The sequence below is a fragment of the Cricetulus griseus genome, chromosome 4 (assembly GCF_003668045.3).
Source record: "Cricetulus griseus strain 17A/GY chromosome 4, alternate assembly CriGri-PICRH-1.0, whole genome shotgun sequence".
Lineage (NCBI taxonomy): Eukaryota > Metazoa > Chordata > Mammalia > Rodentia > Cricetidae > Cricetulus > Cricetulus griseus.
The window spans coordinates 33,648,679-33,674,703 of record NC_048597.1 but is presented as its reverse complement, the minus strand read 5'-3'; the positions used below and the strand labels follow the sequence as shown (position 1 = coordinate 33,674,703).

The window sequence follows — 26,025 nt, the reverse complement described above, 5'->3', positions numbered from 1 at the left end:
CCCTTTCTAAGTTGCCCTTGATCACAGGGATTTATCAGAGCAACAAAAAGCGGCTGATGCAGAGTCAGTGCTGGTCCCTACAGCATGTGCAGCCACCTTTGGAGGGGGGAAGAATCTCCAGGATGCAGATCTGCATGCTGGGGACGGGCAAAGGCAGGCTCCACACAACCTGCCACCCATTTTATGGTGTCTTGAGACCCAGATCCACACATGAATTCCTTCAGGCATCTTGCATCTGGTTTCCAAGCCACCTATCTCAAGAGGAAGAGATATTTGTTACCCTAAGTTTCACACACAAAGAACTCTCATCACTCCCTCCCCCCAAGGCTGCTTCTTCAGGGCCAACCTGGTGATGGAGGCAGGTACATGGTGACTCTGTGGAGGGATGTGGGGTCCCAGAGATAAGAAAAATGCCAGGTCCTTTAATTTGGCAAGCTATTGTAAGAGGCTTCCAGACATAACACTGCAAGCTTCCACTCTGAAGTGAGTTCAGAGAGCTTCCACAAAGGAAGTGTGCTTGCTGGTTCCCAGCCCAACATTCAGGAAGCACTGCTTCCATGCTGTTGAATTCTGTGCAGGGGTCCTGCTCTCCTCATGGAGCCTCCTTTCTGTCTCATTTCCATTCTCCCATCCAGGGTATTTGACTTGCCTTAGCTGTCTTGAAGAGCATTCCGGCATTTCAGCTGTCTCCCACAGTCATCCAGAGTGCATTGGGTGACTCTGTAATCTGTCCTGTGAGGTCCCCTACTTTGCTTTGCCATCAGCTTGTTGATCCCATCCCCAAAACATGTCCTAAAAATTCTTTCTGATCTCATTCTTTACCATACATTGAAATAACAGTCTTCAGTTGTATTTTTATAACCATGCACAGAACTCTTCTGTGCTAGGCCAAATAACTGTTACCTATTTGGGATGTGTTCTCAGACATGTGTTCACATTTTAAATGAGTTTCTTCAGAGGGACATAGAAATGAGGGATCAACCAAGCATCAGCAAAAGATTGACCAATTCTCTGCCAGACTGTAACATGACTAGCCTCTTGTTTTATCCCAACAGAGATTGTGTCTGAAAATTTATGAACACAGCTTTTACTATCTCCATTTTGTTTCAGCATTTTGGATTTCTGAGTTCCCACTGGAATGGCTATCAAATTCTACTTAAATCATTCTATGGTTTCTCCAGCCCCCCCCCCCACTTTTTTCCAAATTCATCCCACACACCAGTTTCAAAGACTTAGTCACATGCTCAGGGTTAGTCATAGCAGTGACCCTATTTCTCTGGCACCAGGCATCTGTATTGGTTAATTTCATTCACTGCGAGCACAATACCTGACAACTTAAAGGAGGGCAGATTTATCTGGGTTCATGGTTTCAGAGTTTCAGTCCATCATGGCAGGGGAGCCATGGAGACCTGGGCATATGGTCTGTTTGTATAGCCCTAGGCACATGGGAGAAGTTGTTCACATGGCTGCAGGTTGTTCACAGGAAGCAGAGAGTGTGGGAGACCTGGGGGTTGACTATTGCTTTCAAGGGCTATCCCCAGTAGTGTGTTTCTTCCAGCTAGGCCACACCTCTCAAAGATTCCACAGACTCTGAACATATTACCATCAGCTGAGGAATGAGCCTTCAAGACCTGAGTGTGTGTGAAGAGTGTGTGTGAAGGCCATTTAAGATTCAAACCACTATACCCACCCACCCACCCCCTCCGCAGCCTCACCCATTCTGACTTAGGGTGATAAAGTGGAATGAAATGTATTTCAGTATCTCTTGAGTCAGACACTTCAAAGTTCCCATGGTTCCTGGAAACCCATTGCATTAGCTATGGCTCTGCCAGGCTATCTGAGAAATGCTTGCACTCCGTGGCTTTTTGTTCTGAGAAAAGCAGCCCTGCTTTCCTTTGTGGTTGCAAAGTTCACAGCCTCCTCTTTGTAGGATGGAATGTCCAAAACTTAGGAAGGATCCTTCAGGGTTACTGGATACTATGTATTGTGAATAAATCAAGGAAGGCTCATGCAAAGTTTTTGACTAGGCTCCATTATACTCCCAAGATTATATTTATCCCACAAGAAGAAAACATTTATAAGGTTCAAGTTGTTATCATTTGAGTCATAGATATGAACAATTCTAATATTTTCTCAAGATTCTTCCTTAAATTAGATAAGGGGCATTTTTGTTTGTTTTTGAGCCAAGTTTTCTCTCTGTAGCCCTAGCTGCTCTGGAAGTTGCGTTGTAGACCAGGCTGGCCTCAAACTCAGAGATATTTGCCTGCCTCTGCCTCACCAAGTGCTGAGATTAAAGGCATGTACCGCCACACTGTCCCAGAAAAGGAGCAATCTTACATCGACCTATGCTCCTCTTTTACTTGACCCCAGGCCCAGCCTTCATTTCCAGCTCCTCCTCTCCTCCAGTGATCATCTCAAGTGTAAATCTGGTCTTGCTCTCTGACCTGTGCCTTAATGCCTTTCGTGACAGGTCCCACCCTCTTCTGAGTAAAATATGAAGTCCAAAACATGCAAGGAACAGCCTCCCCTCACCCCCTGCACTTCCCACAACTTAGATTACCGCCACTCCATGATTGTGGCAGCTGAGGAGCAGAACCTAAGCTTTTATAGGGTACACTATAAGAGAATCATCATCTTTTAAAAAAAAAATGTGTGTCCCGTGGTTCACGGAGAAATTCAGCAAATACCATTATTAAAATAGAACTCCTGATATATCAATAATGGTTCTGTGTTTGTGTTTTAAATCAACTTTAAATTTTAAGAAGTTGATGACAACTGCTTTAAGAGTTGGGTTCTATTTCTAAACTTTCTGATGGGTCAAGAAACCTCGGCTCAATCAACTAAAATAAACATCCTCCAAGTGCACAACTGACAACGCCAGGTTTCTAAGCCTGCCGGTTACGCTCCATGAACTGTCTTCATAATCGTGCTTTTATGTACCCGGCACTGAAGTGCAGTTCACCAGCCCATCCACAAGGTGTTTTAAGTAGTGGCAAACATTTGAGGACTACTAGTAGGCTAGTGCCCTCTAGTGGCTGTACTTGACTGCTACACCATTCTTAGTTTGATGAGTCAGGTTTCAAAAGAATTTTGACTTTACAATATTTACATTACTTCCCCCTTCTCTCTCCTCAAATCCTCCCATGTATGAGCCAGATTTTGTGATGCATGTATTCTACAGGTGTTGTAGGATAAACGATTTTCATTACGACGACTGAGTCTTTAATTATCTTCATTTTGTCCCTAGTATATGAACAGTACCAGGTGACTGTCATTAGCATCCATTTCGTCCCAGAAATTAAATTTCATTAAAAATTTATATTACACGTATTTATTTGTTTATTTATGCACATATCCATATGTTTGTATACAGATCAAAGCACTTGTGGAGGTCAGAAACCAACTTTTGCTAATCAGTTCTCTCCTTAAACTATGTGGGTCTCAAGGCTCAAACATTCACGAGATTTGGGGCAAGCACCTTTACCCACTGAAGCATCTCCCCAGCTCAAAATTCAATTTTATTTCTGGAAGTCCACATCCCAGCTTACAAGAGGGAAACACTAAGGCTACTGAGCCAGCCGCCGATTTCACTCATCAGCCATCTTCAGTAGGGCCTGCTCAGTTGATTGCACAACAGGAATCTAGGAATAATTCTAGATTTGTGTCCCTCATCTTTCCCTCTTGTCCTCTTAGATGAGAGCTGGAAGGATGAGAATCCATTAACTATATATGTTATACATATAGCAATGGTCTGGGTATAGGTCTCTGCATTTCGGTACTGGATTGTTATTCATCCCTAAACAGGAAATGACATGTGATACTTGCCAGGCTGCAGTCAAGTGCCCATAGTCCAAAGTCCCTAAGGACAGTGGATCAAACAGTGATGAAGTTTGTTCTTGCTGTTGCAGCTGTCAAAAGGTAGCCATCCGGGGTGTGGGATGCTGCCCTAGGCCTTTGCTCAGCCACATATGCAAACGTAGAATGGATTGAGAGTAGCTGATCTGTTCCCTGTGCTTCCATCTGTATCCCAGCCATAGAGGGGCACCTCCTTTCCTTTAGACGCCAAGCCCAGAAGTGGCACACACATCTTCACATCCCACTGTCTATAATTTGGTCAGAAGTTTCAAGAGAGATGAGACTTGGGAGTTTCTTGTGAGAAAGCTACGCATCTATTCAAACCTGAAGTGCTGTTGTAAGAGGAAAGTGAAAAACAGGAATGGATTTTGGGTGGAAAAAGAGCTCTTTTGCTCACAGGATACTCCATTTATTTGGACAACTTTATTTTTTCGAGTGCTGATTATTCAAAGAAATCACGATGAAAAGCATCCTGTGTTTCAATGACTCCAGCTAATGGATGTTACAGTTCTTGCAGAGGTGCTGCTGGTTGTTTTGAAAGCCATGTTTTCTTCATGGTCCTTCTTGGTGGGGAATTCAGTAATTATGAACCAAGGCAATTAGTTGAAAAGCAGTTGCTGCTGGTCCTTGCATTGCTCCCTCCAGCTCCAGCATGCACAGATCATAGCCAATTACTGGGCTTTGATTATTTCCAGTTCCCCAATCACACAATTCAAAGGTCAGCTGTCCAACTTTGGATTGCCGTGTAAAGTACAAACTCTTAAGTTACTTCTTTGGCCCACAAATTCACTAGGTAAATGATAGTGTTCTTAGTGGTCACTGATCAATCTTGTTACTTTCTGAGCCTGCTCGATATATGTTCAGGGTCCAATGTGTATATCGAATACTGTTTCCTTGCCTCCCAGGGGTAGACCCATTTGACCTTGAGACATGGGGAAGTTCTTCAGAATCGACTTCAGTAATTTCTCTCTCTTTAAAAAATTATTGTGTGTCAGAAGACAACTTACTGGAGTTGGTTCTATTTTTACAATGTCGGTTCCAGGCATCAAACTTGAGTTGCCAGGTTTGCCCAGCATAAGCTGTAACCCACCCCTTTAAGTGAGAATCCATGCTATTGTCTGCTCAATGCAATTACTTCTTCTTCTAGAGATGAATGGTACAGTTTCATCATCCCCTTCCCAAGCCTCAAGCATTAATTATACTTGGAAATTAACATGTCCATCCATCATCCATTTCTCAAGGTGGATGTCTGAACCAAGACAGACAGAGCCTATATCTGTAAGACTTCAGGAACAAATCATTCCTTAAATTATTTGCTTTTAAATCACATGATATCTGGAAGTAAGCAGCATGGTCCAGTGTATGTGCAAAAAGATGTCCTCAGAATGCAGACTCTGTCGAGCTACCTTACCTGCTCTCCAAGGTGTTTGATGGAACTTTCACCATCTCAGTCACAGAATCATTGTGATCATATTGCATCCAGATTACTGTTAAAAAAAAAGAATTAGAGAGAAGCTGAAGACAAAAGATAAAAGAGAAGGGGCAGGCACTGGGAGTCTGTCTCTTAAACTTTTCTTGGAATATTTGAGTGTTTTTTTTTTTTCTATCTCTGTGAACATCCAAATAAAATGACTTCAAAGAAAGAGCAAGTCAGCCACCTTAAGTTGCATTGCATACTTAATATGCAGCCCAGCCTGGTCTCAAACTTTCCTCTTGCTTCAGCGTCACTTGTGTTGGGTTAACAGATATGTGCTATGCCTGACCTACATATTGATTTAAGGCAATTCTTCACTGATCTCTTAAGATTAAAAAAAAAAAAAACCTGTAAGAAGATAAAAAATTCAAAGTGTAAATCCTAGGGCAAAATATTAAAATCTCAAAAAAACCTTACTTCGCTGTAATTTCATCCCCCTCACAACCCCACTAGAATGAGTAAGTTGGTCAGAGGCCTGCTAAGGCCATGTTTTGCAATACCTTGTTACTAATTAGCCTGTGTTTCTGTATCTGTTTGAATGCAATGGAACAGAGTGGCTTTGATAAGACTTTGATAAACATGTCTCATGTTTGCCTATCACAGAGACTTAGTAAGCATGGTATAATTTAGGGAAGATGCTTGGAGATTGTGTATGTGTGTGGTGTGTTTATACATATGTGTGTGTGCATGTGTACCTGTGTATTTCTCTGTGTGTATGCCTGGGTATATTGTGTTTCTAGAAGGCAGGTGAACTACCACAGGAATGAAGTGGTTTCTTCAAACTGTCTCTAAACAGGGTAAACTAATACACTAATAAAATTAGTTATTTTTAGCTCAGGAAGGATCAAATTCATAAGGATTCTGAGATGCCTGTGGGGTTTGAAGACTGACAGTTGTATGTCTGTATCTTGTGAGTTTGCATAAGGCTAATCAGAATTTCCTGGCTATTAGGGCCATATAGAAAATAAAATCATATCAACTGCAGAACATCAAACTCACATGTAGGCCAGGACCCCTGCTGCCTAGCTTTTGTTAACAACTTAAATTGTCCCCACAAGCCTTCTGATGAATGAAATTGATTATAGAGCAGATATCTTACTTCTATGTCATACACCAACCAATGGGACTTGGAAGTAATTTGAGCCCCCGGGAAGATGATTTTTTTGTTGTTGTTGTTGCTACTGGTGGTGTCTTTCTTTTTTTTTTTTTTCTTTTCTTTCCTTTTTCCTTTTGAAGATAGAGTCTCACTATATACACCATACTGGCTTCAAACTCACAGAGATCCACCTGCCTCTATATCCCAAGTGCTGGAATTGAAGGCGAGTCCCACTGTGCCTGGCTAGGAAGATGATTTTTTTTCCTCATACAAATCAGGCTATTTAAGGATTCCATTAAGCACTGCATATTAAAATTGAATGTGGGGACTGTGCTGGAAACCGGAGGAAGGGAGGAAAGAGATACCCAAACAGAAAGACTGAAGATGGAGAAGGCTGGAAACTGGTAACAATTTGTTCAGGACCAACTTATTTTGCCGGGCAAGTCTTGTTTGCCTTTTTTTTTTTCTTTGCATTAGCAGAATGGGAGCATAAATGGAGGAGTCTCTTATGGAGGAATTAGTTAGTTTCATTTGTTATCAGCAGGCCCGCCAGACTCATCACAGGCATTCACCGTCCAAGAGATAGTCCTTATCTTTGCTTCTCTTCCAAGTTGGACTCCTGGCAGGGCACACTGCAGCTCAAAGTTAGGGTTTTTCTTTCTCTGAAAGTTTCATCACTTCTCTGTGAAGTCATTGGCCTGCTGCTCTCTGAGCCACCAGGACTGAGGAGGCATGTTGTTCCAGGCAGTTTGCATGAGAAACAGTGAACAGACTGGTTTTAACCACACCTACTGAGTTTCTATTACTACTCTGGCCAGAAAGGAAAGCTTGTGGAAAAATAACCAGTGACCTAGATTATTATTTGCCAGTAGAAGTTAAAATAACCCCGGATAGTAAAAGGGCAAATGAGCCCTTCTGATATTATACAACATGTTGACGTGGACATCTGTGTCTAAGGCACCATATGGCTCGGAGCAAGCTGCTGCCTATTCAATCTGCGAGCTTCTGCTCTTATATTTTCAAAGCTTCGGGCTCTGGGGAGAATGGAGAACCGTCAGAGTAAACTGGAGTGTGGATGTTTTCTCTAGGATTTACTCAGGAGCCCACTGCTTACAGTCTTTCCCAGAGCTCTTTGGGTAAGCTTAGCAGATCCACAGCCATGACGAGTCTGCAATCCCTGTTTGATAATTTAAGACAGGGTGTCTTTGTGTCCTATTTCTGCCCGTTTGTCCTCAGCCTTCGGGCTCCACTTTTGGGTGAGTGAGCAGGGCGATCGGAGGTGTACGTGACTAAATGGCCTCCCTTATCGGTCCTAGCACCTCCACAGACCTCCGCCGAGTCCTCCCAGTGGGTCCCACCTCAATGGGCGGGGTGGAGTCTTATCTTCCAGTCCTGGAGCGGTCAGGCGGGTGCTGGCGGCGATAGGACCGGACTACAGTTCCCAGCATCCTCCGCTCCCGCTTGCCTCCCGCTGCCTGCGGCCCACACCCCAAGCGGCTCTCGGTTCCAGTTCCAGCGAGTGCCGGTCGATCTCAGGACCCGGGGGGCCTCCGGAGAGTCTGCAGGACCGGCGCTGCCCAGTCCGGGCGGGACATGGCCTTGCGGCTGGACCGGCTGGGCGTGGGCCCCTGCTGGCGCGCGCTGCGTGGCGACTATGGCCAGCTGCGCGCTTGGTCCCCGCGCGGCGCGTCCGCCCGCGTCTCCCGGCTGCCTGGCACCGCTGGTACCCAGTCTCGCCGCGGGCTGGGCCACAGCCCCTCGGCTGGAGGCGGGTCCTGGCTGGGGACCGGGCTGGCCGCGGCGCTGGCCGGGTTCGCAGGGCTGGCAGCCGCCGCCTTGGGGCACGTGCAGCGGGCGGAGATGGTGCCCAGGAGCTCGGGGGCGCGAAGCCCCTCGCCCGGACGGCGGGAGGAGGATGGTGACGAGCTGGCCCGCCGCTGCAGCGCCTTCATGACCTCGCCTGTGACAGACCTGCGTGAGCTGCGGAAGAGGCCCGAGGACATGAAGACCAAGATGGAGCTGATGATCATGGAGACCCAGGCCCAGGTGTGTCGGGCGCTGGCGCAAGTAGACGGAGTGGCCGACTTCTCTGTGGACCGATGGGAGAGGAAGGAAGGTGAGCAGAGCTCCCCTGTCGCCTACGGTGGGATGGTGTGGGCACCAGATGCGGCTGAGAATTGGGGGTAGGTTAACGTAGGCAGTACTCTCACGGGGATTGATCTGTTAGAAGGGAGAACCTTAAAAACACAGCCATCGAGAGAGCCGCTCTGCTGTCTGCTTATAGACGTGGACCCAGATGTGCCAACAACTTAGGACAGGTCATTTCAAAATACTGCCAATTCATGATTGCACTTTTTATAGGTTTATTAAGGCAACAAACTGGAGTTTGCATGTCCAAACTTCAAAGTTTGTTACCGAACAGATTTCTTTTCCTCCTTCATTTCATCTGTGGGTTAGGGTGCATTTGTCCCATGTCCTATAGAGGCAGAAGAACGCTGATCCTTCATCCTGAGTGTCTCCTAGAAACCCTGTGTGAGGACTCTCCCTACCTCTTTTGGGGGTTTGTAGAAGAAATATTTGATTAGTGTTTCAGTAGCTCTTACCGAATGGGATATGTCAGATTTCTTGAAGGAAAACATTTTCCTAGAATCCCAACATACCTAGCCATTCTTGTCGAGTCATACATCGGTGATCATGCTCCCTGTCCAGCAGATGTTGATCTCTGTGTGCCCTCCTCGGGTCTCCGTTGATCTTTTTTTTTTTTTTTTTTTTTTTTTTCTTTTTTGGTTTTTTCGAGACAGGGTTTCTTTGGAGCCTATCTGGATACCAGGCTGGCCTCGAACCCACAGCGATCCGCCTGCCTCTGCCTCCCCAGTGCTGGGATTAAAGGCGTGCGCCACCAATGCCCGGCTTCCATTGTTCTTAATCGTGAGGATTGCTGACCTTTTCCCATCTGGAAATATAACAACATATCATCAACACATTTTAAGCTGTGATGCTGCCATATCAATGATAAATATTATTTGGTCTGGTCCAGTCTTCCATCTTGTAATGTTTCCAAGTGAAGGCCACTGACCCCATGACACAGTCTCACATACTATGTAGCTAGCTTTGTAACCTTTGGAGGTTACTGTTTTATGCCCATGTTTCATAATTTTATACAGTTATGGCTATATGTAGAGTGCTTAGAATGTCAGAAACATGGTCAGCACTTGAAAAAAAAAAATTCACTCACTCATCCCAAATGTGAGATCTCTGTGTGTTGCCCTGCTTCCCTTGGGCTTTTCTCGTTTGGAACACTCGAGGGTTGTACTGGGTCACTCTGTGACACATACACACTCTTACCAGCTCTTAGAAATAAAGCAACCCAAACATTAATATTTGGGAAGCAATGGCTTTTGGGGGACCCTATTGTCGTAAAGAAAAAAAAATCCTATTAAACTCATATACCTAAATAGCAATATATGTTTTACTCAGTTTAAGATTCTGAATCCCTTAAGAGTTTGAATAGCGACATTTTTAAATTGCATATAAAAATTAAAGGTCATAGCAGGTTGAGGTGGAAAACCTGTGAAGCAAATCGGAGTTCTTTATTCAGTGAAAGTAGAACACTGTTCAAATGTATACACTTCTGCCTGTGACGTTAGCTTTCTATTTTGTGAATGACAAATGGATTCCTTTTAACAATATTTGAAGAAAGAGTGCGTGATTTGTTTGGTGATTTGTTAGGCAATGGCATGAGAACACAGAAGAAACAGTCATTCTTGTGTCTGGGTTCAATGTTTGCCTAGTATGAACAGTTTATGACAGAAAGCTAGGCTAATCATCCAATGTACTGCACATAAAAAATATACTATTATAAGCTGGGCGTTGGTGGCACACGCCTTTAATCCCAGCACTCGGGAGACAGAGGCAGGCAGATCTCTGTGAGTTCGAGGCCAGCCTGGTCTCCAGAGTGAGTGCCAGGATAGGCTCCAAAGCTACACAGAGAAACCCTGTCTCGAAAAACATATATATAATATATATATATATATATATATATATATATATATATTATATATATATATACTATTCTAGATGGTTTCGGAGCTAGAGGAGGAAGTGAATGCCTCATGCTGCTTGCTGTGTTCATGGGATTATGATGTCCTCCGTTCTCTGGTTTTCTGCTTCTGTGAACAGGGGGTGGTGGTATCACCTGTGTGCTTCAGGATGGGCGTGTGTTTGAAAAGGCTGGAGTGAGCATTTCTGTCGTTCATGGGAATCTCTCTGAGGAAGCAGCCAGCCAGATGCAAGGCAGAGGAAAAGTCATGAAGAGGAAAGATGGTGAGTCGGGTCACTCTCCAAGCCAACTCTTTCCCCACCAGTTTTACATAAGCATAGCTCTTTCTTCTGGAACATACGCCCAGTAAACACGTTCACATGCTTTCATTGTGAAAATTATCTTAAGGGACACGTTACAAAATGGCTTCTGGTAATGGACTCAGAAACCACAGGGGAGGAATGCATGTCAAACCAGGTGATTGAATTCATCTCACTGTGCTACTTTCCTTTCCAGGTAAATTGCCATTTACCGCTATGGGTGTAAGCTCTGTGATTCACCCCAAGAATCCTTATGCACCCACAATGCATTTCAACTACAGATACTTTGAGGTAGAAGAAGCTGATGGTAAGCCCCTCAAGGAGTTGTGCAGAATATCACTGTGCAAAGTCGGTATTTTAAAGAAATCAAAAGATACTGGATCAAAAAGTGAGAAAGGGCAGGATTACTATATTTTTCAGCAGCGCTATCGTGGCTTAGTCTTGGTAGGGTGTACAAGACCTGAAATATCAGGATCTTGATTCTCTCCTCCAATGTTTCCTCCACACAGAATGATTTTGTGAACCAAAACTCCAATCCCAACACAAAGTTTTTTTGCAAATATAAAGTTGTTGTTTCTGAAATTGAGAACTTGCCTTTGGGACACACACACAAATATATGTGCCCGAGGACCAAAGTTGTATGTATGTATTCCCCACATACTCATTTAAAAAGCCTGGAGCTGGGGAGTATAGGCAGGAGGATATCTGGAGCTAGGCAGTATAGCGAATTGGTGAGTTCCAGGTTCAGTGAGAGACCACGTCTCAAAACAAATAAGAGGGTAAAGTGATTAAGGAAGACATCTAATGTCAACTTCTGGCCTCTATACAAATGCCCATGGATGCCTATGTTCCCATGTGCACCTGCACACACACAAACATTACATACTCATGTACACATGTAAAAGTTAGTAACTTGTATTGACAACTTTACAGATAAGAGCGAGTGCATGAAACAGTTGTTCTTACATGGCAGATTGCTCCTTTAGTGGGTGTTTTCTCCCTTTATAGGGTAAATGGAATGCGTCGGTGGCTTTGGGGTAACTCCTAATAGTGGGATCACCAGAATCTCCTGCATTATTTTTTATTAGCTTCACATGTCTGAGGTAGAAATCGCTTTTTCAAATAGTCATCTAGCTGAGCTGTTTGGGGTATGTGATCCTAAAGTTAAGCCAGCATTGAGATTCATAGATGAGACCAGCTGTACGGACTGTTATTACTCCCTATTCTCTCCATTTTCCTGCCAGCCTCTTCTCTCTCACTAACTTCCTATCTCCTTTTCTTTCTGTTTTTACATCATGCCAGCCTCAGCTTTACCGGCTGTCAGAACCAAATTCTTTTCAATGTTCTTTGACTACAACCTATTTCATACCAGTGAATTCAGTTGCTGCATTAAGTTTGCTAGTACAGCCTTTGGTGTGCTCAAGGCCACACTGATTCAGCCTTCTTGCTTTGGCAGGTAACACACACTGGTGGTTTGGGGGTGGATGTGACCTCACACCAACATACCTGAACAAAGAGGATGCTGTCCATTTTCATCGCACTCTAAAGGAAGCCTGTGACCAGCACGGGCCAGACATCTACCCCAAATTTAAAAAATGGTAAGCTGTTGAGACTGTATTTTCAGTAATCTTTTATGGACCTTATTTCTATAAAGACTATGCAAAGAACTCTTTCCAAGTTAAGGACAATTCTACACGTTTAGCATTAGTAAGCGGTGTCTTAGGAGCCTTGTTTTATTAGGCAGAGCACAAAAGCATCCAGATTGGCTGATGGCTTCCTGTGCTGGCTCATAAGGATAACCTTCAGCGCATATGAAGACTCTCCGCAAACATTTCCTTCTGCCAACCTTTGCCCAAGCTGTGCATGCTTTAGGGGCACCCTGTCTAATACTGAAAGAGACCTACAGTCGTTTACAGCATTCTGCTTTTGGCAAAATGAAGACTCGACACAGAAGAGCTCAGGCTTGCTCCCCAGCTGGTGTCAGTGTTAGGAGACCCTTATGCTCTGCCTCCTGTAAAAGCCAGTGTCCCAGCGTGTGGTGTCACTTGCTTTAGGAAGTACGATAGCCATGCTGTACTCCTGTTTTATTCCCTGAAGTTCTTAGTGTTCCTTATGCTTTAGATCGGCTTGTTTTGAACCGCCTGGTTGCTCTGCAGTTAAGAGGACATGTATATGCTGTATAGGTAATAGCCTCAGAAAATCTGGCCAAAGTCCTAGTTTCAAAGCTGTATAGAAAATAAAGATCTTGACGGTATGAGTCAAGGAGAGTGCTTGGAACCTAAAGGCCTTTATCTGTTTCCCTGTCTCTCTCATCTTACGTTTTGGTCCATGATTTAATTCTACTGCATGTTCCAGGTGTGATGACTACTTCTATATAGCGCATCGTGGGGAGCGGAGGGGCATCGGAGGCATCTTTTTCGATGATCTCAACTCTCCATCCAAGGAGGAAGCGTTTCGCTTTGTTAAGACGTGTGCTGAAGCTGTGGTTCCTTCTTATGTTCCCATTGTGAAAAAGCACTGTGATGACTCATTCACCCCCGAGGATAAGCTGTGGCAACAGCTGAGAAGAGGACGGTGAGTGAAGGAAGAACGAACCCGAACTGTCTCTTTGCCCAAATTACAGAAGTGGTGGGGGTGGTGGGGGCTCTATTATAATAGTGGCTATTGAATTATTTTGGACAAATACTTTATAATATTCATATGAATCCACACTGTTAATTTTTTTCTTAAGTAGATGAATATTAAAAATGAATTTAGTAGCATTGTATAATAATCAATATCACAAGGTTTACTCAATTCACACACACACACACACACACACACACACACACACACACACACACACATATTCAGGTAGATTCAAATGCCATATAAGCTAAGTACTTGTAGAACTTAATTCTCTTCCTTTCCTATTGACAATTTCTATCCTTCTGCTAAGATGAGGACATCATTTAAGTTTCTTTTTTCTGCTTATAAATTTATAGTCACACCTTTAAAAAAATTCATCTTAAATATGTTATGAAACTGATTATAATATAAATGATTCATTCTTAATGATAATTTTTACTTATTTTGGACCTCTTACTATGCATAGCCCTTGTACGAGGTATATTGTATCCGGTTTTCCTAGGAAACCTGTGGCATACATGGCACCATCATTTTACTGATCATAAGGTGTCCTTATCAAGTTAATTCCTTTGCCTGAGATAACACAGCAGGTCAGATAACATTCCAGATGTGTAACTGAATTGTCCTGTCTGTTCTTTTCACCTTTACTTAGCCCCAGCCCCTGACTCTGTATTGAACTTAGTGAGTTCATAGCTGGATAAAGAGGTTGTGCTCAGTGTGGTGATATATTGCTTATGATTTATTAAAGCTTGCCTGAGGATTCAAAAAGCAAAGTCAGCCACAAGCCTTAAAAGCCAAGCACATTGATCCCAGGAATCAGGATTAAGAGGTAGACCAATCTCTGTTAGTTCAAGGCCACACTGAGCTACGAGAAATTGATCCAGTCCTAAAAAGCAGCTCACACAAAGGTGATCTCAGCACTTGGGATCACATGCCTTTAATTCCAGAACCCATGAGAGGTATTTAAGACAGGAACAGGATCTCAGTGCTGGCATTCATTCTCCAGCCACATTGAAGGTAGGAAGAAATTGAAGTCTCAGGAATTCCCCAGCCATGCTGAGGAGAGGCTGAAGTCTGCGTTTTGGTGGAACCGAGATCACCTTTCAGTCTGAGGTAGAGTAAGAGCTAGTGGCCAGCTGCTTTGCTTTTCTGGTCTTCAGGCAAGCTTTACTAAATCTTAAGCAATATATCACCACAGTTCAGTCACAATATTGTGAACACGTCCACAGATCCACTCTGCCAGCCCCGTTTCTTTGGCCATCTTAATTGCATATGCACCATGAGTCACAGTCACCATGGATTCTTCTAATTCATGTTAATTCCCTCAGTCACCTGAAACTTTGAGGCCCTCAAGAGGCAAAGCTGTGCCTTGAAGAGGCCTTGAAAAATTCTACTTAAATATTTCAAGTTGAAGGAGAAATGTTCGTGGTTAACTTTCTGGGTTTGTATGTTTCACTTAAATAATTGTGTGCCCTGGTTGGTCCCCATGGAACAACCTGATGAAGTGAGAAGTGATTCAATTTTCTTTTAGAAAAGGTTCAAGCAATGCTTGTTTGGCACACCCCCCCCCCCAACACACACATACACATACACATACACAATTGTCAACTCTATACTTCCCATTCTAGCCTCCTTTCTCTAGATTTATCTTGCCCCCCTCCCTGAAAGGTAGTTACCGAGTAGGCAGGCATAGCATAGAAGAGGTGGGGAGGGAAGGTATTGCTGATTAAAACTGCTTCAGGCCAGGCGGTGGTGGTGGTGGTGGTGGTGGTGGTGGTGGTGGTGGTGGGTGGTGGTGGTGGTGGTGTACACCTTTAATCCTAGCACTCAGAGATAGAGGCAGGCGGATCTCTGTGAGTACTGAGGTCAGCCGTGTCTACGGAGAGAGTGCCAGGACAGGCTCCAAAGCTCCACAGAGAAACCCTGTCTTGAAAAACAAAAAAACAAACAACACCAAAAACCCCCCTCAGCTTCAGTACTGGACATACTCAGTTTATACAAAGCATGAAAGTTTTATGAATCCTCCTTAGGTGATGCTTTTACCACTTCTTAGACAAAACGACAATATTTTCTCTTTTTCTATCATTTGAAGGCAGGCCATTCTGTGAGTTCTACTCTTGTGTGTCTCATTGCCTGTCCGCTGTCTTTTGCCTTAGGAAATGTGTGAAGTGATAAATTCCTCATGGCTTAGTATGTCTCTAATGTTCAAATAAAAGCTCTCTGTCACCTTTCTCTCTGGGTTGGAAGATAGCAGTGGCCTCTGGGGCTTAAGATAACCCCAGAATCATTGTAAAGACATCTAGGGGTCAGCACTGGCTTCAGTTCTTACCCTGTATTCAGAACTTGTTATCTGTGTCCTTTACAGACCTTTCCCCTCCCCCACCCTTAAAAAGACTGTCCCTTTCAGGACTCGCTGGTTCCCTTTTGACTTTATTTACATTCTCTTACTTGTGCAACCCATCTAGTTTCGTGTCTGTTACTACTGTCCTCTTCTTAGACCTTGAACTTTAGTCTCCTAGTCATCTTTCCATAAGAAAATAGGAACTAAAAGTTCAACTAATTTTTCTTTTCTTATTTCTGGAAAAGGGAGGACAGCAGGCTAGAATAGAGATATTTGTGAAATTGAAGCAATTCTTTACAGCCTGTGGATTATAAGAACATCAGTGGTTGGATGCTGATGTTAAAAAGCACTAGAAAGGTCAGGTCCAAGTGAAAGCTTCAAGAGTCAAGGCATATTTTGAGCAAGGAAGCATCATGACTCAAAAAAATAAAAAAATAAAAAAAATAAAGAAGATACACAGTGCGTCTTGAGAATTCCTGTATAGCAGTCTTTGAGATAGGTCTTCAAAGATGTTACAGAACATTTTGTAGAAAGACAATGTTAAGTGAAGAAGGTTTCTAAGAGGGGAAATCCTTTCCCACAGATTCAGGAATGAGTTTTTTGTTATTGTTTGTTTGTTTGTTTTTAATTAATTTTTTTGTTTTTAATTTAATCTTTGTTTTTAATTTAATCTTTTGAGATAGGCAGAAGAAGGAATAAAATAGTCATTAGTGCATGAAAGTCAGTCAGTAACAAAAAAGATGGAGACAGAAAGGAATTGTAGATCCAGTGGCTTAAATTGTTAAGGTTCTCTGACAAAATTCCCCACAAAGCTTGTCTTAGCCAAAAGTGAAGTACTATAGGATTCTAGAGGTGTTTTCTGTTTGTACTTTGTTGTGTTTTGTTTTATGCTGTTGATGGGCTTAAAGACAGCCACTTGTACACTACCTAAGAATGTCTGAGGGGAGTTCGGATTGAGCTTCCTGAATGAGTCGGGAAATGACTGGAAGGGGCTTTGTAGAAAATCAGGTTTATGAGTCATTCTGAATTCTTTTAAATAATTTATTTACTTTTATTTCATTTGCAGGTATTTTGCCTGCATGTATGTCTGTGTTAGGAGTCAGATCTTGGAGTTAGAGACATTTGTTAACTGCCATGTGTGAACCCGAGTCCTCTGGAACTGCAGTCAGCGCTCTTAACCACTGAGCCATCTCTCTAGCCTCATTCTGAATTCTTTAGGACAGTAGCAATTACAGCTTTAAATCTGAAGAGACTTTTGAATACTATGATGTTTAAAGCAAAAACAGATGTTTAGGCTAGGTGGAGTTCCAATCTGTTTTCCTAACAGTGAGTAGAAAATTTGGACAATACACTGAAGCCAACTTTAGTTAGTACCAAAGATATTTTCATAAAGAAAAAAAGAGGGTAAAACTATGTACTGAATCGCAGAGCAGTAGCTCTTATAGTAATGTCTGTAAACAGAGCAGGAATGAGCGGTCCATCTCTGGATGCTGTGAACTTCTGAAGAGAGGGAGCAGGATCTGGGTGTTGTGAGTTGTTAACTGATGGCTCCTTGCTTAGTAGTGCTTGGTCCTTACCTGTAGATGTTCAGCACTCCTAGTGGAGTGCTATGAGGTAGAATGAGATGAAGCCCTCTTTCTGAAATGCCTTGTGCTATAGTGAGGACCGGAGCTGTGTTACCCATGAAAGAATGCTGTTTCTTTCTTAATTGTTGTGCATGCCCGGTCCTAATTGGTGTTTGAACTGTTTGTTCATGTGGAGAACATAACCGTCTTGATTTGTAATTGCTCGGTGTTGGGCGCCATCTGTATCCCATTGTTCATTGAGTAGAATACCCTTTTATTTATGCTTCCCAGAGGAGACAGCTCCGTGGGCTGTGAGCTGCTTCTGTGTGGTGGCTCCCAGGTGACGGGTCTGGAGAGAAGCTCCTTATCAGTGTTCCTTAGGATTTCTGGAAGGTTTCACTCAGCATACCCTTACTGGTTTTTGTTTGGGACCTTTTTTTTTTTTTCCATCTACATTATTTTATTTGGAAATATTTATAACAGTACAGTGAAACAAAACTTCAGAGACAATGGCTGTCATTAGTTTAGGCATTATCAGTATTATAAAAGGGAATTATTTACGGGATGAATAGTTGAGAATGTCAGTGGAACGGGCAGCTTCATGTGACACTGTTTCAACAGTGATTTCAGTCCACATCCTTTACAAATGTCACCATCTCAAATAAGAAGTAAGCCTTGTCGTCTAGAACTACTTTGGTGCCTCCATATTCTGGGAGAAGAACTTTGTGTCCAACTTTCACACTGAGCGGTTGAATCTCTCCGCCTTCTCCTTTCACGCCTGATCCCACAGCTACTACTGTTGCTCGTAATACTTTTCCTTGAGACTTTTCCAGAAGGAGAATGCCACCCTTGGCTACAGTTTTGGTGGCACTCCTTCTAACCAGTACTTGTCCAAGAGTGGAAGAAACTTTCTGAAAGCTTGTTTGGCCATGACTTACGCTGCTGCAGCTCTAACTCTGCACTTGGGGCCACTACTGCAAAGGAGAGTCCTGCGGGCCAGCTCAGGACATTCAAAGAGAAAACAAAGAAACAAACAAACCAACAAACCAACCAAAGTACCATCCCCTTATTGTTATTTGTCTTTTTGACAGGTACGTAGAGTTTAATCTCTTATATGACCGAGGCACCAAGTTTGGTCTCTTTACTCCGGGATCCAGGATTGAAAGCATCCTAATGTCCTTACCTCTAACGGCTCGGTAAGCAGAAAGCTCATCATAGTCATTGACCCCTTCAGTCCCTGTGCCCTACAGAATCTGCACGTTAACCCTCACAGTGTGTTACCTGCAGCTTTACCTGTTTTCATTTTGCTGATTTTATAAGACACATCAAATTGGATTTTGGAAGAAGTGACAGGATGAATGTCACAGCTTTGTGTATGAGGACCTGGAGAAAGCATAGGGGGTGGGAATGGTGCTTGAGAGTTTGCGGTTGATGTTGCTCACAGCCTTGTTCTGGAAAGATACATGTGTAAAAATTAAGCTAATATTTATGTATCATCCAAAGTTCTATGCTTTATGAAACCCTACTTTATAATCAACGTGTATTTTGACTTTAGGATCTTAATATTAACCCAGATGTACCTAAGAATTATTAAGAAAATCAACCTCTTAAGTAGCAGGGTTTTTTTTGTTGTTTTGTTTCGGGTTTTGTTTTTTATTTTTTAAACATGAGAGTGCAAGGCAGGGTAGGCACGGGGACGTGGAGGTACAATGCTTTCTTTTTACCCTTGGGATCTTGTTCTTCACTAGCCATGTATGTCATTTATTGTTACTTTGTTTGCATTTTCTTGCTTTGTTTTGGATGTGTGTAGATGGGAGTACATGCATTTGCCACCAGAGAATTCCAAGGAAGCTGAAATTCTGGAAGTACTGCGCCATCCGAAGGACTGGGTACACTGATGCAGCAGAGTGTTGTTCCAGGGCCTGGCGGACACAGGCGTGAACTTCCTGCGCTGTTGCCACTGTATGGCAGGCAATCCTCTGTGCCTTACTCTGTCCCAGCCTTCTCCACTCTGGGCATCGCCTCTGTGGCAGGTGGCTTTGGATCTTTTCCACTGCTGTGGGGTGACATAGCAGTGATGGATGGTGATGTAAAGGTGCCAGCTCTGTTGGATGTAAAAAGCATTTGTCCTTTTAGAATCATGTTCTATGACCAGTTAATTTGACTTTGGGTTTCCAGGTCTTAAGAAAAGGGAATGTAAATATTATAATATGGACCAGGAAACTCTTCATTTTATTTGTTGCTTCAAGTTTTAGTTTTTGCTACAGGAATTTATCAGGGGATATGTTTTATCTTCATTAGTTCATTCATGTTGGCCTTCTTGGTAACTTTAGAATGCAGTTTGAAGCCTGGTGCTCAGGAGGTAAAGGCAGGTGGATCTCCATGAGTTCAAGGCCAGCCTGGTCTACAGAGTGAGTTCCAGGACAGCCAGAGCTACACAGAGAAATCCTGTCTTAAAAAGCGAAAAAAATGCAATTTGAAGGGATATGTTTTCCTTTGTCATTTTTGAAGTTGTTTTTTTTTTTTTTGATGTAAGTTTCATGTGTCTTTCTCTGTTGATCAGAATATTATAAAAAATATTCTTTTTTTAAATAAAGATAGGTATTTTGGAGCACTTGAAATTTTCTTAAGTCAGTTTCTGCATTACAATTCAATGGTGACCTACAGTTTACAACTGTAAATGGCATTATTTAAATAAGGGACACCTAAGTAGTGTTTTTTTTTGTGTGTGGGATGATAATTTGCTGACATTTGGATTCTATGTATTTTTTAAAGCAAAAGCTTATATCCCTGGATTCTGATACTTAGAGTTTTATATTTTAGATATTTAGATATGGGAGTTTAGACTAAGAACAAATGAAGAATATTTTCCTTCTTTAATTAAAATGAATGGAACTAGTCTAACATGTGGGTATTTTATATTTCTTAAAAAAAAAAAAAAAAAACAGACCAATTGAAATTGTCCTACTTTTCAAATTAGCAATTCCTTAACTTTTATCTTTTCTCTTAAAAGTCACAGCATATTTCTTAATGCATGGTTTATCTTCTAATAATATTGTGACTGCAATATTATTATTATGTGTCTTACTTGAGTCCTAATATATTGAATTTGCAAGGAGCAGCATCTCATACATATTTAAATATTATCCTGGGATATGTTGAATGTATGTGATTGTGTTTGGCTCTTTTAGGGTAAGAAAATCTACAGATTCTGCCACATGTCTTATACAGATCCAGCTAATAAATTTTATTTTGAAATAAGACAAGTAAGAATTTTTAGTCTTTATTTTATTGGGATGACTTAGGAATAAAATACTTCTCAGTGCTAAAACCATATAGTTCCTTATTACAAGGTGTTTTATCCAAGAGAAATATAAATTTCACATTTCATTTTCTTAGCAATTTTAGTAAGAACAGACAAAATTAAAGCACCTCAAATGGCAAATTAGCAGGTAAATGGATAAACAGTTTGTGACTGAGCAACAAAAAAGTATTACCACTGAAAGCAACCATGTGCGAGGAGGCATCAAAGGTACCATGCCAATAGAAGGAAGCCAGACACAAAAAGAATGTGCTGTCAAATGTCACCTGTGAAAACTAGACCAGGAAGACTTTATGCAGGGAAGCAGGTCCTTGGCTGCCACAGGCTGCAGGTGGGGAGCTAATGACGTTTTCTGTGCTATGACTGAGGTGGTGATTGTAATTAGACTCTGTACTTTTATCAAAATTCACTGAACTCAACATTACAACATCATAAAACTTTCTTGTGTTTGTGGGTAATATTTCAGTACTGGTGATCTGGAAGAAAAACATAACAGATATTTAAATACACCTGTCTGGTTACCTTTTAAGAACTGAAAATGTCAAGCTGAGCATATGGTTCAATGGTAGAGCATGTCTAGCATGTATAAAGCCTTGGGTTTTATTCCCAGAAATACGGGGAGGGGATCACACTGATCTCTGGCCGATTTGGTGGTATTTAAAGTTTGTATGTGGTAGACACAAGACAAAGATGAAAATTTAAAATCCTGTGCATCTGTTTTGAATTCTTCAGTAACCACTATGGAGCCATGTCTGGGAGACCAGTAACAACTGCAAACTTGAAGATAATTCTGTCCTTCAAAGTGAATTGCCCTTTCACAATCTGATTGATGTTACTCCGAGTTTACCCGATGAGGGTCCACATCCTTGTGGCATAGTCACATAACTCCTGTTGTCTTACACAGGCATGCCGTTGGTCCTAAGGGTGTATCAGGAGAGATGTAAATGCACAGGGACAAGTATCTAACTCCTCTCCCACCACTGTGCTGTGCTTGCTTAGAGTAGTATGATTTTTATTACTGTCATGAAATACCAAAGGCTGGGTATTTCACAAAGGTTTAGATTGTTGTTTTGAATGCTGAAAATCGAGGCTCAGGCAGCTCCATTAGTTTGGCCTCTCTTGAGGGTCTTTTTGGCTGGGTCACAACATGGAAGAGAAGAGGGAAGGGAAGTGGTCACCTACCGTAGAGGCTAAGCATGTGCAATGGATATCTTTATAATAACACACTCTCATGAGAACTAACTTCTGAGAAATCAGTCTTTATCCCTTCTCAGGGCAGTGTGCCCAGTGACCTAACTACCTCATATTAGGCAAGATCACTTCAAATTTCCACCACTTTGAAATCCTTGCAGAGAGGACCAAGTCTCCAACATGTGACCCTCCAGAAGCCAAACAACAGTGGTCAGCTGTTGGGCATGCCCAGATCAGCCAGAGAATATATTTTTACAGGACACATCTTTTCATGTGTCTTTTGTTATTTAACAGACATAACCCACCTGAAAGTTTGAAAGGCAATGTGTGAGTTTGGCCAGGACAACTCAGTTTCCTCCATGTTAGACAGCAGGTCACGATGCCCCCTGGTGGCTCAGAACATGCGCTCCATGGGTAGAATGGAAGCAGCAGATTGGTTTTCTGATCTAACCTCTGAATTGTCACTTGCTCCAGATTCCACTGGTTACAAGAGAGTCTACATCCAAGAGGTAGGGAATTAGTTCCCAATAGCCTGCTTGCCTCTAGTCACTCTGGGTCCTTCAGAGTTGTTTATCTAGATCCCATTGGCACTTCCATACTGAATCTTCAAAGCAAGTCCTATAGAAAATCTGAAATTAGCCTGACACCGAAACTGGCCTATTGTTTGGCTCCTGCTGCTCTTCACCTCTTCTGTGTTTCTTTCATTCACTTTGCCTTCAGACTATTTGCTGAGCCTCCTTTCAGATATGCCACCTCGGACCTTCTGGAAATTGCTCTCTTTGCTTGGACTCTCTCATGCGCTTGTCCGTCATGCCTATGCCTAGTTCAAATTTCTAAGAACCCTGTTCTGGTAATAGACACACCTACTTGTTCAACACATTTCTTATTTTATCACTGTCGTCACAGTAGTCATCCAGTGTAAATTTCATTAAAAATAACGTATGTAAGATGGCGGTTTATTTACTTAGGAGTGCCTTGTTAATCCTTTGTTTCCTGTGTTTTTGCAGAACATTATGATATCAAACTTAACAACGTGTGATAAATCCTAATCTGTGAAAGCAGAATTCCAAGGGTCCATCTAGAAAAGCCCATTTAGAAACTGTGTTCCTGCCGCAAATATCAGCAATGTATTTGAAAGCCCACATTCTAAAGTTGAGTTCCTCCCAAAGAAATATACCTTTCTTATGTCTTATTTCATCATAAACCTTAATCAGAACCCTTATATTAGTGAGACTTAGGTGCTTGCAAATGCTTGACTAATCCCCTGTGTTCCCTGAATCCCAGTCACAAAGAGAACCTCACAGACTGGTTTCTACCAGTGGTTTTAAATCAAGCCCACACTGAGGTGTGCCGGCAGAGCAAGGTAATCAAACTGCATTCCATCTTCCCTGCACAGTTCCTGGTTCAAGTCTAGAAGACAAATCATTCAACTGGCATTTCAAAATGTCTTTCACCTGCAGTCTCTTGTCTCTTTTATGTTCCAGAAACATGCTTTAACATGAAACTTGGCATGATTTAACCTGCCATATCCTCAACAAGGTTACCACAAAGCTGGCCATGGAATGACAATTGCCACACTGCTGTTTTTGGTAATGCTAATTTGCTTATAAAATGGTTGATGAGGCCTCCAACTAAAGTTCACTTTAGTTATAGCTAACACATTTATAAATTAGTCTTCATGGTTATTTTCTTTCCCATGTTCATTTTTCAATTGGGTAAGGCAGGAGCCCTTTTTATGATCTGTTCCATTATAATCACAAGTATAATGTGTGAATGCAACCCAACTTAGCAAATTCTTGAAGTTTAACTTTTAAAAACAATAGGTTCAATAAATATCCTTTAAAATATTTTAATTGTAGTATCTACCACAGTATAACTTAGCAGCTTGTGCTGAAGGTAGTTTTTATTTTATAAAGTGCAATTCCTCTTTTACCCTACTCAACCTGAAGGTGTACTTAAAAATAACATAGATCAGTGCTGGGGAGATGGTTCAGCAGTTAAGAGCCCTCTGTTCTTCCAGAGGACACAGATTTAATTCCCAGCATCCATTTGGTAGTTCACAACTGTCTGTAATTCCAATTCCAGAGGATCTGACAGCCTCACCCAGACATACATAGAGGCAAAACACCAACGCTCATACAATAAATAATTAAAATATAGGAAGCACTGAACAAGGACCTGCTTTTCCTCATTTTAGTAAGGAATGGGACATAGGTCACCTCCCTTGTTAACAGCCAAAGGCAGTCTTCTCAGCTGACACTGGCATGTAAATAGAGACAAGTTATCCCTGAGATCTTGGAATCAGTGATTCACAGAATCTTGGTGAACGACAAAGTGGTTGTGGTCGTGTGTCATTCAATGTGAGGTTTGTCAAAGAGCAATCGATCGCTGGAACATGGTAGATGCCATTTACAAAATCGAGGGGAGCTTTTTGATGAGCTTAAAATGCCTGCATCTCATGAGGAAAATTCTATCCAGAAGCATAAATATACCTATTAGGTACATAAAGGTGGTAATTGAAAAAGTGGAAAATTGAAAAGGAGGACGGCCCAAGGAAGTGACAGCAGTATAAGAAAGGAAGGCACAGACTGAACCAGGGCAGAGGAATGACCAGGGGAGGAAGTCCCAGCAGAGGAAGCCAAGAAACAGCTCATCTAACTGGAATAGGGAAGAGAGAAATTGCAAGGCCGTAGTGTGACTGCCGTATGGTGAAAACTTTATAGCTGCCGTCTGTGAAGGAAAGAGAAGGTAGTAGTGTAGTGTATGCTCTGTGCCTACATGCTTGATCAGTGTGGAATTAAATTAATATTTAACAAATGGTTGTAGTCCATTAAAAAACGAGATATTCTCGGCACTAAAAGCTAGGTAACAGTGATTGCATTGACGTGAAGTATCTGCAGGCTCTTACTGTGCACAAACAGGACATTCTTGACAGAACCAATAGGTGGAGCAGCTTTGCTCAAGAAATGCAATTCTAGGTTTTGGAGAGGCAGGTAGAGGGGAGGGAAAAAATGAAGAAAATTGAGGAAGAAGGAGGGAGAGTGAGTGATAAAAGGAGGAAGAGGGAGAGGAAGGGGGGACAGAGAGATGAATATTCAGTAGGAGGAAGCAGAATAAGACAAGATGTGAGAACCTTTGAAACCTGTGCTCCTTAAACTCCCTTCTCTGGAGAGGCTTTCTGGAGGAGCTGTTAGCAACTCGACACGGCTTTACTGCTGTTCGTGTGAGGCTCCAACACGTTCCATGTTTCTCACAATTGCCAGGAACCGCTGCACCTGCCATGGACTACAGTTGCAAGAATTGTTGCAAGTTCGTACCAGGGTTCTTGTCAGGATTCCCATAGAATCCACCCTGGAGCTGACTTCATGGGAAAATGTGTGCCCTTTTCTGAGAATGGACGAGGATAGTTTGACTTTCATATAAGAAGCAATCTGGCAGAAATGTTGAAAGACATTCATTCAAAAGGGGGGTGTCCAGTGTATAGCTTCTGTACACCTACAGAATGTGTTTGAAACTTCAGTAAGAAGAGAAAGTCTCCATTTTTGTATCCAATTTAATTGTTTCTACCATAAACCATCACAATGCTAATTACTCTCAGTTTAGAGGGAAGTCATAAAGCACAGAGAACTCAGGTAGTAAATAAAAATAAAAGATAGACATGTAAATCAAGCTCAGTTGGGGAACTTTAAACTAAATTTATAACACATAATATAAAATTAGAGCTATAGCTAACATGTCTGTTATAGCATGTCAATAAAAGTGTCATATCATCTGTTGAAATAATTCAAATGGGACAATTCAATAAAACCAAGAGGTAATACATAGCAGAGACACATGTAAGACACAGTGCTTTGGAATGTAGCTATCCCAAGCAGGTACAAAAGTTTAAAGATGAGTTAAGTAAAATAGGCACATCCAAGAACATCAAGGAAGAAAAATGAAGAGTACTTAAATGTGACTACATAGAACTACGAAAGCCAAAGACCTACATGATGTAACCTCCCTCACATGGGAACAAGTGTACACACAACAAAATAGATGTAAGATGAAACTAAACTAAACACACTTGTAGCAGGTAATGAATGTATTTTACTAATGTGGTGGAATAAGCACCAGAGAGTGACTTGCACTTCTGTGTTGCAGGATTTAAAGTAGCCAAGTTATCCAGCCAGCCGCCTAGGTGTCTGTGAATAT

The 26,025-nt window shown here is 42.1% G+C and overlaps 1 protein-coding gene across 1 annotated transcript; it reads left to right on the top strand.

The window, feature by feature from the left end:
* Window positions 1-7,887: 7,887 nt before the first annotated feature.
* Cpox (coproporphyrinogen oxidase) lies at window positions 7,888-20,584 on the top strand. Its single transcript, XM_027412454.2, has 7 exons — window positions 7,888-8,541; window positions 10,605-10,748; window positions 10,981-11,091; window positions 12,241-12,382; window positions 13,140-13,358; window positions 18,410-18,514; window positions 19,129-20,584. Exons 1-7 carry the CDS (start codon window positions 8,019-8,021, stop codon window positions 19,214-19,216), a joined length of 1,332 nt encoding a protein of 443 aa, XP_027268255.1. The 5' UTR covers window positions 7,888-8,018; the 3' UTR covers window positions 19,217-20,584.
* The last annotated feature ends 5,441 nt before the right edge of the window (window positions 20,585-26,025 follow it).

What these genes read in the sequence shown, in the direction of transcription:
- Cpox (XM_027412454.2), top strand. Translation starts at nt 8,019, where the DNA reads ATGGCCTTGCGGCTGGACCGGCTGGGCGTGGGCCCCTGCTGGCGCGCG. An exon ending in CCGATGGGAGAGGAAGGAAG is followed by an intron (nt 8,542 to 10,604) that starts GTGAGCAGAGCT and finishes TTCTGTGAACAG; the next exon opens with GGGGTGGTGGTATCACCTGT. An exon ending in TACCCCAAATTTAAAAAATG is followed by an intron (nt 12,383 to 13,139) that starts GTAAGCTGTTGA and finishes TGCATGTTCCAG; the next exon opens with GTGTGATGACTACTTCTATA.